The sequence below is a fragment of the Oculina patagonica genome, chromosome 10 (assembly GCF_052425735.1).
Source record: "Oculina patagonica isolate OP01 chromosome 10, crgOcupat, whole genome shotgun sequence".
Taxonomy (NCBI): domain Eukaryota; kingdom Metazoa; phylum Cnidaria; class Anthozoa; order Scleractinia; family Oculinidae; genus Oculina; species Oculina patagonica.
This window is the reverse complement of record NC_135767.1, coordinates 13,802,885-13,818,173: the sequence shown is the minus strand read 5'-3', so window position 1 is coordinate 13,818,173 and position 15,289 is coordinate 13,802,885. Positions and strand designations below refer to the sequence as shown.

Genomic DNA, 15,289 nt, shown 5'->3' with positions numbered 1-15,289 from the left:
ATTTCGAACTATTTTTTGTTTCCCCTGACGGTTCGAAATAACGGGGTTCAACTCTAATTAAGAAATAGAAAACATGTTCCGTGTTTCTATCGAGTTATAGAAACACGAGTGGAAGTTTGGGAGAACGAGAAATGCTGTGGGAACACGAGTCGATAGACGAGTGTTTCCACAGCTTTTTCGAGTTCTCCCAAACTTTCACGAGTGTTTCTATAACTCGATAGAAACACGGAAAACATGTTTTCTATTTCTTTTAGAAAACAGCACAAAGAAAATAACGCACATCAAAGTAATATTTAGCGCTTTATTTAACATCAAAACGTAGATTCTCTTCACCTCGCGGTTTTACGTCATAAACAGTAATCAACCAATCATAGTACGGGAGTCGATGAACAGAAATAAATCAACTGTTCAACATTTGCTTCAAGGCTAAAATTCACCGTTGTTTGGCCAAACAAACAAAGAAAACAGGCCCCAAAGTTAACGTAATTATGAGAAATAACTAAGTCGATGGTTTAACTGAAGTCCAGCACTGGAAGGAGTCAAGAATTGTGGTTTTATTTCGCTTCATCGAACTAACCGAATGGTTTGACGACCGACGATCGAGCGACTCGGACCTTGGAGGTGAAAGTGAATTATTTTTCTGTTAAAAGAAGTTTGACTCGGCATTCTGGACGAATATCTTGTCCAGTTGAGGGGCTGTGAATAGTTCTGAAGTGCTGCAAAGCCTAGAATGGAGTGAAGTTGCGCCAATTCATATACCTCTTTGAAAGGTCAGCCGCTTCGATAATTTCTTTCACAGACTATTTTTGAATGTGTAGCGGGCTTTGTAAACATCTTACTCGCTTGCTTTAAAATGTGCAAATATTTGTTTAGTCTTAACCTGGTTTTTGTCAGCTGTGACATTAAAATTTGGCACAATTATTAGTTGTTATTTTTGCATTGCTTATTTTAGCGCCGTGAATATTGATTGCCGTGTCTACGACAACTGTCTGTGTCTCCATCGAGTTATAGAAACACAATTTTTAACCAATCAGCGCACGTATTTACTTTGTGCTATTTTCTAATTCCATTTAAGGTTGTGGCCCCTTGTTTTTTTTTTCCTATAAATTACGTTTGATTGATTTCTTTAACTGAATTTTTTAAACACTATTTTCCCATCAGCAAATGCTTTTGCGACGTTAAGTAGCTGCATGGGTTATTGTTCTTTGGTTACATCATGATACATTCAAATCCGAGTAGAGATTACATTGTATCTAGGTTTGTATCCAAATTGAATGGCATTGAAACGGTCAAAAGGAAAGCTAAGCTAGGAAATTAAAATTACCTTAACCACCGGCGACGCTTTGTTCACTTTCTGATTGAGCCGTGTGGTTAAATATATTCACCACACGACTAAATTGGTGGGAGTAGGAAAAATCCCAATCCACTAAAACCGTCGATACTTCGTACAAGAATAATTATCTAGTTTCATCCTTAAAAAAATATGTCTTATCTGTTTATCAACAACGAAAATTTATCTACGTTTTTTCATAAATAAAATGAGAAGAACAGAATAAATTTCCAAACTAATTAGAATAACTGCGGGGTATCTATTGTAAAAATTTAATTATAAAGAAATTCAACTAATAAAACTGACATAAATAGAAGCTTTTAAATTGAATGCTTTTCTACTGTTTGGCGACGGCTATAAAACAGATATCGCCAGACTAAAATCAATCTTTTACACGGCCGAAATGAGCCAGAAGTTGTTCAATAATTCCCATCCTCGGAGACCCAGGGGCAATTAGTGGGGCGAGAGAAACGTGAAAATGCGGGTAGAAAATAGCGCGAAACTGCGAGGGAAAAAATTGTATTGACTGAAAGTGCCCATGGGGAAAGAGTCTTACCAGACCAGTTCAAAAAGCTCTCTGAATACTGCCTCCTGATTGGGCAGAAAAATCTTTTGTATTCCCTTTGTATTATTCTGCCCAATCGGCGACCAGCCTGACTACAGTCCTTTTTGTGTGGTCTCATACGAAATATGTACACAAAGCCAGTTCGCTCGCGATATCTGTCTTGCTTGTTCCCAAGAATTTGCTCGGGAAGGAAACGTTTCGGCTAGTGCCTCCCCTGGTTGAAAACGTCGAAAGTTTGACGGCCATGCACGCGGAGAAACGGCGGATTCTTCAGATTGTGGTCGATCGCAGGCATCGTAACACTTGCATGCTCTTTGCGTGTTTTAAAAGTTTGTGTGCGATATTCTAGTTGCACTGCTGTAATGGATGTTTTCAGATTTTTTCTGGGAAGATCATATGTTTCCCTCGCCCCACTGACCGCCCCTGGGTCTCCGAGGATGAATAATTCCTAGACCGGGATGTAACACACACGCGTGCACAGGTAAGCATCTTAGTTCTGGCTTGAAATGTCAGACTTGTTTTTTACAGGTTGATACATACCGCTCAGAGCATATTGACTTCAAACAACATCAGTACCTTGTTATGAAAAACAATTTAAGTTGTTGTCTCTAGATGAGTAAAACCATCTCCTAAGACTACGTGCCCACTAGCGATCTACATTAGGATCATTATCTTAACCATAATGATAAAGATGAGGTTCTTTTGATCTAGGGAGAACGTTCACCGTAAACTGTTTTTAACATCAGCCAGCCTTTCTTGGAATGAAGAAAATATCTTAAAACGAATTGACTAAGAATAAGTAATCTCCTTAGAGGACTTTTTTTTACTGGGATGAAATGCATATTACAAGTGAAAGAGAGAGCGAGTGAACGAACGAACCAATGAGCCAATGGACGAACAAACGTAAGAACGAACGAACGAACGATCGATCGAAAGAACAAACGAAAGAACAAACAAAACAACGGATGAATGAATGAAAAAATGCAGTATCTAGCTATTTAGCTAAAGCGTTTACAGCTTTAAAATTTGATTGGGGTCACTTAAATTCAAAATAAAAGTAATGGTGAAAGATAATTAAATCAATTGTATGTTTTTCTTGTATGTTTGTGAAATCGAAAGGAGAACCTTGTACTAGTTCTTTACATTTATGGCAAATTAATTTTAGCAATAAAACCATATTTATTTTAATATCACCAGAAAAAAGTCATCTGAATGTTGTCGGACCCACGCGTTCAAGCATAGGAAAAGTGCGGGAGCATCCTTGCGACAGGACTTGAAGATATCTCACAGCACGTACAGTGTCGTTAACTCTCAGTAAAAAATAATCATTTTATCAAAGATAACTAAAAGTGGCTATAAGCCACTAAACTCGGAAAAGTTATTATGAAACAAGAATCGAAAACAGCAAACTGACAAATAAAGGTTTGCTAATACAAATAATAATAATAATATCATTGGCTATAAGTCGAGCGATTTTTTTTCACCAAATCGTACTGAAATAAATTCATCTTTAGCTGAGTGTTTTGGGTTAGTTTTTTCCAACTGGTTTTAAAAAAACCAAAGGTTTACGGTCTCAGCTTATAGCTGAATAAATATCATAATGTTATTTCAAGAAAACTGACATGAATACAATATTTCGGTTGGTGACTAAGCATGTTAATTTTATGTAATTTAACAAGAAATGTAGGTATCAGAGAAAAGGTCTAATTCTCTAGAGGCCTTAAAACACTTGCACGCATTGCGTGCATATGTATAACAGGAAACGAGTGAAGGAGTGATGGAGTGAATTCACTTCGCCCACTACAACTCTTTTCCGAGTTAAAAATGGCGAACGAAACTGAAGATCACAAGCCTGCGACAACTATAGACTCAGTTTGCAGGACAGATCTTCTCGAAACACACCAAAAAATTGTGTTTTTAATACTAAATATTCCTCTTTCTTTTACTGCATTTCTCGGTAATATCTTGATCATAGTCGCTCTTCAAAACCCATCGTGTCTTCACCCGCCATCAAAACTATTGCTTGGTTGTCTTGCAATAACCGACCTCTGTGTTGCCATCATTTCACTGCCTCTCGTTGTTACTAATTTAATGTCTAAAGAAAACTCAAGAGGTTGTTTTTATGTTGAAATCACTACAGTTTTCATAGATATAACAATGAATGGACTATCTTTGTTAACACTTACTGCAATAAGTTTGGGCAGACTTCTCGCTTTGATGCTGGGGCTGAGATACAGACAGGTAGTAACTTTGAGGAGGGTATGGATTCTTGTTGTTGCTTTTGGGTTTTCTAGCACTGTCACTGCAATTACATTGATTTTCAACCCTTGCATTGCGGCAGGGATTGTCGGAGTAGCAGTATTTCTGTGTGCAATAACCTCCACCTTTTGTTTCACGAAAATCTATTGTATTCTTCGTCATCATCAAGCTACAGTGCAAGACCATATTCACCAGGGACAACCGAGTGGAGGAGAAAGTCCATTGAATATAGCACGATACAGAAAGACAGTGTCAAGTGCATTGTGGGTGCAGTTAACGTTAGTGGCTTGTTATCTCCCACATGGTATAGTCGTGACTCTATTTGCTATTTTTGGATCAGGTACTCCATCTGAAGCCCTTGCTTGGGCTGTAACGTTATCTCTGCTTTACTTGAACTCAGCGCTTAACCCATTTCTGTACTGCTGGAAAATAAGGGAGGTAAGGCAAGCAGTGAAGGACATGTTACTGCCGTTACGTTACATTGCGACTCGAGAAAGACACGCGTGATGTCACGCACGCAATGGCACTATCCCACGGTGCATTGCGACCGAGGAGTAAACCATGTGCTCGAGGAAAAGTTGAACATCTTACGGTGAAATTGTTTTGGAGCATAGTTTTCTACGGTTTATCGTGTTTTACAGCCGTTTACAGAGGACACAAACGTAAGTTCTAGTCTACCCTTATCTTCGCTAGACATTTCTTTTATTTATTGTAATTTATTTTTCGTTTTAGTTTTCGAAACCGTACAAAACGTACAAGTCAAATCGTACAAGTCTATCGCACAAGTTGTATCGTTCAAACCGTACAAGCTGTTATTTACTATACATCTCTTCGTACAAGTATAAAGGTCAAGTAGAGTACAAGTAGCGTCGAGATACAAGTATTAACTGTTGTACAAACACAAGCTTATTTGCCATCGCTTAATTATCGTTCTCATCGTAAGCTTTGGTTATGGTCATCGAATTGTCAATTATGTACGCCTCTTCGAACTGTGTCCATGTGAGTAAAGCATACAATTTGTACTGTGTCGTTTGTTGACTCCGAATCGCTTTATGCGCTCACATTTCGTTTCGAAAAGTTTATGGTTCACCGGATATTGGATTTGTGAAACGTTTTACGTCTGTTTTTTGTAATTTGGAGTTGAATCGTAAAGAGAACGACCGAAGGATTAAATTAGCGTCCAGTCCACCATGAGCCAAGAACTCGCCGAGGAGGGCGCTGAATTGGAAAACGGTCTTGAAGACCCCCTGGGTCCACGGCAGCGAAAACTAACAGAAAAAGGACAAGAACAGAAAGTACGGCAACTGAAAAATGATCAAACTGCTAAACTCACTGCCGTTTCAAAACAAAGAAATGCTCTTACGGGCCTTATGGAAAGCGAGAATAATCTGCATTTAGTCAAATCAGAACTTGATGCACTGAACACATTATTTAGAGATTACCAAGAAGCTTACAACCTTCACTATCGCGAGTTAACCTCTGAAGAGGATCAAGACAAGGAACTAGATCGTTATGAAATTAAGGAGAAGTCGCTATTAGAATTCAGAAAGCAAGTAGTGGAATGGATCGGTGTGGCCGAACATCGGTTAGCGGAAGAACTTGATCTGATCTCAGATGCAAAGTCAAGCTCATACAAATCATCCCATGCTAGTAGTCGCTCAAGGAAATCTGCAGCCAGCTCCACTGCATCTGCACGAGCAAAGGAGAAACTTAGACTAGCTGAATTACAAGCTGAAAGAAAATTGTTGGAACGCAAACAAGCACTACGAGCTGCAGATGAAGCTTTGAGCCTTGAAACCGAAATAGCGAAAGCCCAGGCTAGGGAAAGGGTGTATGCTAGTTTAGAAGAAGGTCAGAGTAACCCGGATAAAAAGAGTACTGTTCCCGACAACAAGCAAGATCAACCAAAGTTCATGTCTTCAACGCCTGCAGCTCAGCTCAACCCTGTCACCCCAGCGTTTCATCCCAATAGTCTGGCCAGTTCCGAGTTCCCGTCTCCACCTTTACCTCAAGAAAAGTCTTTTGAAGAAGTGATGGCCATGCAGCGACAGCAAAACGAACAAATGATTGCAACCCATCAGCAGTTGGCTGCAGCAATGACTTTGGCTCAACCTGAAGTGCACAAGTTCAAGGGGGATCCCATCAAATATGGAACGTTTATTAATGCATTCCAAACGCGAATAGAGTCTAGAACACTGAATGCAGCAGATCGCTTGTATTACTTGGATCAGCATCTCGAAGGAGAACCGCGAGAGCTTATCGGTGGCTGTTTACATATGGATCCTGCCGAAGGATATAAGGAAGCAAGACGGTTGCTTGAGAAAGAGTATGGGGATCCGTTTAAGGTTTCAATGGCCTATGTGAACAAAGCCCTTAAGTGGTCTCCAATTCAGCCAGATGATGCACCGGCCCTGAAGCGTTTCTCACTCTTCCTAGTCAAGTGTAAGAATGCTTTGGTGAGCGTGTCCCACATGAACCAGCTAAATCATTCCACAAACATGCAGATCATTGTCAGAAAGTTTCCCTTCCACCTTCAAGCAAGGTGGCGTGATCGTGCTGCTAAGTTGAAAGAGAAAGGACAGATAGCGAACTTTAAGGACCTTGCTGAGTTTGTGGTATCTGCAGCTGAATCAGCCAATGATCCTATTTTTGGTGTGCAGGCCCTAAGTGGCAGTCAAGAGAAACGCAGGGATAATGGGAGAAGAGACCACAAGAAAAGGCCCCCCACCACCAACCAAACAAGCAGCAGTTTTGCTACCAGCGTCACTCCTCCTTGTTAGCTCAGATGCTGTCAAGAACGGGAGCCGAAACAACATCACAAAAACCTGTCTATTCTGCAACAAGGCCCATGATTTAGACGATTGTGTGGAGTTTCTCAAGAAGACGAGGGATGGAAGAAAATCGTTCCTTAAAGAAAGAAGGTTATGCTTCGCTTGTTACGAAACTGATCATGTATCAAAGGGCTGTGTGAGGAGGCGCACCTGTCAGAAGTGCAAGAAACGGCATCCAACAGCAATGCACATCGATGGCTTTACATTGTATAAGGAAAACACTGACAACCAAGCCCAAATTACCGATGCACAAGCTCAAACTACCGGCATACCGACTGTATCAGTAAGCAATGGGCGAATCGATCTTTCTAAAACTGCGTGTAGTGCAACGAACAGTAGGGAGTCCGTAGTGTTGCATGCCATCCTTCCAGTTAGAGTAAAACAGAAAGGCAGCGATGAGTCAGTTATTACGTGTGCATTTTTCGACAATGGCAGTGTTGGCTGTTTTGCGACTGAGAGTATTAGGAGACAACTTGGAGTGGAAGGTGTTAGGACTGTGCTACGTCTTGCGACTATGCATGGAGAGAGCCAAATAGAAAGTACTGTTATGGACAGTCTTGTTGTTACCAGTTTGAATGGTGATAATCCCATCGAGCTACCTCGCACGTACACAAGAGATGAAATCCCAGCCGATCATCACCGAATTCCAACGCCTAATCTCATAAGCCACTGGGCACATCTCTCGGAGGTTGCTAGAAAAATTCCTGAGCTTGAGCCCCATTTGGAAATTGGATTGCTCATTGGCAGCAACTGCCCAGCCGCCTTGGAACCGCTAGAAGTGCTACCCTGCCAAGGTGATGGCCCATTCGCTCTCTGTCTTCGCCATGGCTGGACAGTTAATGGACCTTTACGAATTGAGACCAATCAAGACAGCAAGAAGATAACTGCGAATCGAATTACCGTGAGGGAAGTGGAAACGCAAAGGGAGATCATGGCTCCAAAGAAATTGCTCAGAATCTTCGAGATGGACTTCAATGATCATACAGTGAGCAAAGTACCGGACGAGCGCGGGCTCTCTCAAGAAGACAGAAAGTTTCTGAATATGGCCAAAAAGGAGACAAAGGTTGTTAATGGCCATTACCAGATCCCTCTCCCTTTCCGACGGAATGATGTCATCATGCCAAACAACAAGGAGCAGGCTACCAAAAGAGCTACCTGGCAAAAGAAAAAGATGCTAAAGGATTCTAAGTATTGCTCTGACTATGTTACCTTTGTCAACGATGTCATCGCCAAAGGATATGCGCAAAAGGTCCCAAGTGAATCACTCATACCGAAGTCAGGAAAGGTGTGGTACCTACCTCACCATGGGGTCTATCATCCGAAGAAACCAGAGAAAATACGCGTTGTATTTGACTGTAGTGCAAAGTTCCAAGGAGTGTCTCTCAATGACTGTTTACTTCAAGGCCCGGATCTTACAAACTCTCTCGTGGGAGTGTTAACCAGATTTCGTGAAGACCCTGTCGCCTTTATGGGAGATGTGGAATCGATGTTCCACCAAGTCACGGTGCCTCCTGAACAGTATGACTACCTTCGTTTCCTCTGGTGGCCAGATGGTAATCTAGATGCTGAGTTAGAAGAGTATCAAATGGTCGTGCATTTATTTGGGCCAGTCTCCTCACCGAGCATCGCTAACTTCGCCCTTAAGCAAACTGCAAGCGATAACGAAGAAGAGCATGGTACTTTAGTTGCTGACACACTACGCAAGAACTTCTACGTGGACGATTGTTTACGTTCTGTCAGCTCACAAGATGCTGCAGTGGAGCTGATTGAAGGGCTGTGTCAATCTTGCCAGAAGGGTGGATTCCACCTCACCAAGTTCACTTGCAATCATCGCTCAGTCTTACTGCGTATACCAGAAGGCGAGTGGTCAAAAGAAGTCAAATCTATAGCTCTTGACTGTGACAATCTTCCTGTTGAGCGCGCCCTAGGGGTGCAATGGTGTGTACAGTCAGACACCTTTGGATTTCGAATCGTCGTTAACAGCAAACCGCTCACAAGACGGGGAATCCTATCTACTGTGTCATCAATTTACGACCCACTGGGCTTCGTTGCTCCATTCACTTTGTTAGCAAAGAAGTTGTTGCAAGATTTATGCCGTAACAAGGATCTTGACTGGGATGACAATATTCCGGAGGACTGCCGCAGTCAGTGGGCAAGATGGTGTACAGAGCTTCCGTTGCTAGAGCAATTTCATGTTGATCGTTGCCACAAGCCACCAGATTTTGGTCCAATCGTTTCCAGACAGCTTCACTTGTTTTCTGATGCCAGCACGATGGGTTATGGATGCGCTGCCTACTTGCGTCTACAAGACAATGCAGAGCGCGTCCATTGTTCCTTCCTAATGGGCAAGGCCCGGCTTGCACCTATTAAGGCTGTGACAGTCCCACGGTTAGAACTAACCGCTGCAACCGTTTCTGTCCGTGTGGGACAAATGCTATTTGAAGAGTTAGAGGTCAAGCCTGACATTACCGTTTATCACACCGACTCTACCACAGTTCTTCGCTACGTTGGAAATGAGCAGAAGAGATTTCAAGTATTCGTTGCAAATCGTGTGCAGCTGATCAGAGACTTTACGAGTCCTGCCCAATGGAGATACATTGATACCAGCAGTAATCCAGCAGACGATGCCTCAAGGGGGTTATCCGGTGCCGCACTTCTCCAGCAGCAACGTTGGATAAAGGGTCCACAATTCTTATGGAAACCGGAAACGGAGTGGCCAGAGCAGCCCTTTCCTGTTGGTGAAGTTCTGGACAACGATCCCGAGGTCAGAAAAGTTGTTCCTGCTGGTACCATGGTAACAGATAACTCAGCTGCTACAGTCAACAAGTTGATCGAATACCACTCAAGCTGGTATCGCCTGAAATTGGCAGTGGCTGTGTTTCTTAGAATCAAGACCATGTAACAAAAGCAAAAGAAGGTTGAAAGGCTTACTAGTCCTGTGTCAGATCCGGACCGCTGTCCAGCCACGAACACAAAGACATCAGGAGCCAAAACGAAAGGAGTGCTTCGTCATTGTATTCCACTTACAGTGCAAGAGCTTGAAGAGGCCGAGGTTGCCATCCTCCGCTTCGTACAGTTGCAGTATTTCAGTAAGGAGTTTGATGCTCTCAGGGAAGTTAGCAGCAAAGACGACAGAGACCAACGGGGTCGGGCAAAGCAAAAGAAAATGGTGCTGAAGAAGACAAGTTCTTTAACTCGTCTGGATCCCTTTGTCCATGAAGAGCTTCTACGTGTTGGTGGCCGTCTCAGCCGGGCTAATGATCTCTCTGAAGAAACAAAGCATCCTGTCATCCTGCCTCGCAAGAGCCATGTTACGAATCTGATCATCCAGCATCTCCATGAACGCCTAGCACACGCAGGCCGCGGCCATACACTCGCTAAATTGAGGGAAAAGTACTGGATTCCTGGTGCCAATGCTGCTGTTCGTCACGTAATCGCAAACTGTGTGACCTGTCGCCGTTACCGTGCCCCTGTCGTCGAACAGAAGATGGCTGACTTGCCAAAGGACAGAGTAACTTCAGTCCCCCCGTTCACGTACACTGGCGTGGATTACTTCGGCCCATACGTGATTAATGAATGCCGAAAGGAACTTAAACGCTATGGATGCCTTTTCACATGTTTGGCAAGTAGAGCAGTTCATATTGAAACTGCCAACTCTCTCGAATCAGACTCGTTCATTCAAGCACTGAGACGGTTTATTGCTTATCGTGGACCCGTCCGAGAGATTCGCAGCGACAACGGCTCGAATTTTGTAGGCGCCACTAATGAGTTGCAACAAGCAATTAATGAGATGGACAATGACCAAATCAGAAGCAGGCTGCGCCAAGAGGGCACAGAATGGATTTTTAACCCGCCAAGCGCCAGCCACATGGGTGGCATCTGGGAAAGGCAAATCCGTACCACCCGCAAGGTACTCACCGTCCTGCTGCACGAGCATGGCACCCGTCTCGATGACGAGTCCTTCAGGACCTTGCTTTGTGAAGTTCAGGCCATCATAAACTCCAGACCCCTAACGTTCGCATCAAGTGATCCTGACGACTTCAACCCTTTGAGCCCTAGCAATATTCTAACGATGAAGACAAGTGTCATACTTCCTCCACCAGGAGTCTTTCAACGCGCAGATGTCTACCTGAGGCGACGCTGGCGAGGGGTACAATACTTAGCAAACCTGTTCTGGACTCGTTGGAAGAGAGAGTACCTCCTGATACTCCAACAACGCCCAAAGTGGAACAGCCCAAAGCGAAACTTAGCAGTCGGTGATGTTGTTCTTGTGAAGGACGACAACTCCCCCAGAAACATTTGGCCCATGGGTCGAGTGATCAAGACGGAACCGGACAAGAATGGGTTTGTGCGCAGTGTCCACATGAAGACCCAAACCTCAGAACTACGCCGTCCAGTTGACAAGGTTGTCCTCTTGCTAGCCAAGGAGGAGCATGAACCCGGAGATGAGTAAGGAGATGGAACACTTCAAAGAAAAAAATAAAAAAAATAATAAAATAAATGGTGTTTATAGTGGTCATGCACTTAGCTTCATATCTCTACGAGATAGCTAGTTTACAGGCATGCCACTGAAACAGAGGAAACAAATATTTTTAAATGAACATAACAAGGTTAAAAATCCCAACTGGCAGGAGGCAGACCCGTTGGCTATATACAAAGCGTGGTCGAGGATTTGAACTCGGGACAACCGAGAAACAAATCCAGCTAGTAGCCAGGACAGGTCTTGAACCGGGGACCTCCGGTTTACAACACCAGCGCCCCAAACCACTCGGCCACGCTTGCCTCCTTGAACTGAACTGAGAATCACTTCTAGTGAAAGTTATGACGGACTTGTCTCGTTAGTTTTTATTTTATTTTTTCTTGAACATTGGACTTGACATGTTAAGCGTCGCTTAAGGGGTCGGGAATGTTACTGCCGTTACGTTACATTGCGACTCGAGAAAGACACGCGTGATGTCACGCACGCAATGGCACTATCCCACGGTGCATTGCGACCGAGGAGTAAACCATGTGCTCGAGGAAAAGTTGAACATCTTACGGTGAAATTGTTTTGGAGCATAGTTTTCTACGGTTTATCGTGTTTTACAGCCGTTTACAGAGGACACAAACGTAAGTTCTAGTCTACCGTTATCTTCGCTAGACATTTCTTTTATTTATTGTAATTTATTTTTCGTTTTAGTTTTCGAAACCGTACAAAACGTACAAGTCAAATCGTACAAGTCTATCGCACAAGTTGTATCGTTCAAACCGTACAAGCTGTTATTTACTATACATCTCTTCGTACAAGTATAAAGGTCAAGTAGAGCACAAGTAGCGTCGAGATACAAGTATTAACTGTTGTACAAGCACAAGCTTATTTGCCATCGCTTAATTATCGTTCTCATCGTAAGCTTTGGTTATGGTCATCGAATTGTCAATTATGTACGCGTCTTCGAACTGTGTCCATGTGAGTAAAGCATAAAATTTGTACTGTGTCGTTTGTTGACTCCGAATCGCTTTATGCGCTCACAGGACACGATCAGACAGTTTTGGTGTTTCTCAAGTTGAATGACTCCGGCTGGATCACTTGAATTGGAAGGACCCCGTGCATTAATCAAGCAAAACTAGGGCCTCTGGTGGGGGTGAGGATAGGGAGTCCATGTTCCCTTAATGCCTTGCACGTTTTGCATTACTCTTGGTCCCCAATCAGGTTGGCGGACATTTAACTCTTTTTTTGACATTTTAAAAAGAGGTTTTATTCTACAATGCTGCAACTTTCAGTAACTGTCAATTCATCCCCTGCGGTAATTTTGATATGTGTGTATGACATTCGACGCTGCCATGGCAGCGTCCTAATTACAAGCAGGTTCCGCCAAAAATCGTCATTTATAACCGTTTTCTTTATTTTCCAGGTTTTTTTTTAAAACAAAATTGTACGATTTGTTTATTTTTAACATTCCATAAGCATTGTGGCTTGATTTCACATCGATTTAAGTTTTTTTCTGATTTTTCTTAGAAAAGAGTAAAATCCAATATGGCGGATCCGAGATGGCGGTTCTAATGACGTCATATGACGTGCTACGGATCTTTTGTACAGTGCAAAATAATTTCGCTGTGCCTCAATAGAGCGAAAACCCCAGAAGGGGTTGCATCCATCCCATGTTGTACGGCGGTGGGGGTATGAATTTGCTTGTACGTCCGATGGTTAAAAGTTGAAAAAATCACTTACTCTGTTCAGTTAATTTAAGAAGGTATCTTGTTTCTGTGGAATACATGTCCCTGTTACTTGGACATGTTCCCTTGTACCCAAAATGCATTGCAAGCGTGAATAAGCTGCATAATTCCAGTTAATGACCATAGAGACAGCAAGCAAGATGCATATGTAAAATGTTTTTTTTTTTTATTGTTCAATAGCCAGTCATTTCATAACTATTTTCAAGCGGTGACATCGGACAAACCTTGGTGTTGATAAACCATTAGTAAATGGTTGTTAAATATTTTGTGAATCAAAATGAACCTTGTATACAGTCATTTCATGCAGTTGGTATCGTGTCGTGACAAAAAGAATGTAAATTTATTATCTACTTTTTGTTATGGGTTTTAATTGTACACATATAAGATCAGTGTTGGCGAGGGTGGGTCATTTTATTGCAATTCGAGCCTTCCAGCCTATTTATTTTCTGGACTGCTGTGGTCTTCCACTCGGAGCATTGGAGGATATGTCCGAGCAATAATTGACCTCTTGAAGAGCGAGCGCTGTAGCTCCATGTCTTCAGGATTGGTTGCTTCACTAAGATGAACTAAGATCGCCATTATGGGCCGTGATAAAACTAGCGCGTTGGCCACAATGTGATGGCCTTTGTTCTCACACTGTGGTTTGTGTAGATTCTTGCAAGGCAAGATAATTTTGAAATATCCTTCATCTTACATCCGAACCCTAGTGCCCTGCTCAACCCCAAAAGTTTTCTTTTCTACCAAACTCACTCTTACAGATTTTCTGGGGCTCACTTTAGGACTGTAAAAGCGCTTCGGAGTAGCAATTTGACCCTCGGACGTAGAAGCCAAATCATACCTCCACCGTCATACAAGAGGGGGGTCGATGGAACCCTCCCCCCAGGCCGAAATTATTTTGCACTGTATAAAAAGCCCGTTGCTTGCTCTACAAGATGACGTAATTTTCTGTCGGCTGTAACGTCATATGACTTCACATGACGTCATAAGCGCAACCATGTTTCTAAGAAAGTAAGAAAATAACGGAAATTGATGCAATATCAAGGCAGACTGCTTATGGAATGTAAAAATAAACAAATCGTACGATTTTGTTACAAAAAAACTGGAAAAATAAAGAAAAAAGGTTGAAAATAACGATTTTTGGCGAGACCTTTTGTAAGTATGACGTTGCCATGGCAACGTCAAATGTCATTGACACATGTTTGACATATTAAAATTCCGCAGAGGATGAAGGAACAGCTCTTGAAGGTTTCAGCATTATAGAGTAAATCCTCTTTTCAAAATTGCGAAAAAAACTTATGGGAGGGGTGGCATCCATAAAAAACAAGAACATTGAGAAGCTTGAGAAGCTTAAAATCGGGCGCTTTGCCTTGAAAGGCAGGGTTCAGTACAGCAGAAACCACGAAGCAGTTACTTAAGTAGCACTCAGTCCGACTGTGTTTGTGTAAGTCACAGGGCTTGCATGAGCTGTATTAGTGTGCATAATATAATATCTAGAACGTTGTCGAGATTGCATTATTACTTAATGACATGATGGTTTCAATTTATAAATGTATCTCACACAATACAAATAAACGATTGAAGTAGACGACTAGACAATGTAAAGTTTGACTTAGCAAAGTGCAGTGTATTGGTAATACTGTAAGGTGCGGTTTCAACTGACGGTCGTGTGCTTTTCGGTATTTTCCAGGCATTGCACTTTGATGGGACAGTACTACAACTGTTTACCGGGGAACTACTATTGTCAAGAAAATGATCACAACTTGTTGATGAATGATTGAACATTTGTTTCATACCATTACTGTAATAGCAATTGATGAAGGCTTTTAGTACTGAACCAAAGTATAAGGACTGGGAAATACTGAAACCCATTATCAGCCACCTTAAACGGAAATATCTTGTTGGTGTTTCAAGGAATACAAGGAAACTTCACTCATCCCATGTATCTATGTATTGCGGTATTTTGTAATTTTTTGAGTGATTTTTGGGGATGTTTGGCAGGTGATAGTTTTTTTAAAAGAATTAGTAAAATTTAGACAACTAAGAAATATTGAAAATTTAATGTGAATTTAACATTGGAATTTGAAGTTAGAA

General features: G+C 42.2%; 2 protein-coding genes across 2 annotated transcripts in view; both read left to right on the top strand.

Annotated features, from left to right (window-relative positions):
- LOC144628960 (uncharacterized) overlaps nt 1–15,289 on the top strand; it is a 469,155-nt gene that overhangs the window by 429,241 nt on the left and 24,625 nt on the right.
- LOC144628705 (adenosine receptor A3-like) lies at nt 3,720–4,616 on the top strand (the record flags this gene model as incomplete). The annotated part of the gene is made up of 1 exon (XM_078486831.1): nt 3,720–4,616. A coding segment is annotated over exon 1 (897 nt), but the record flags the coding sequence as incomplete, so codon positions are not given.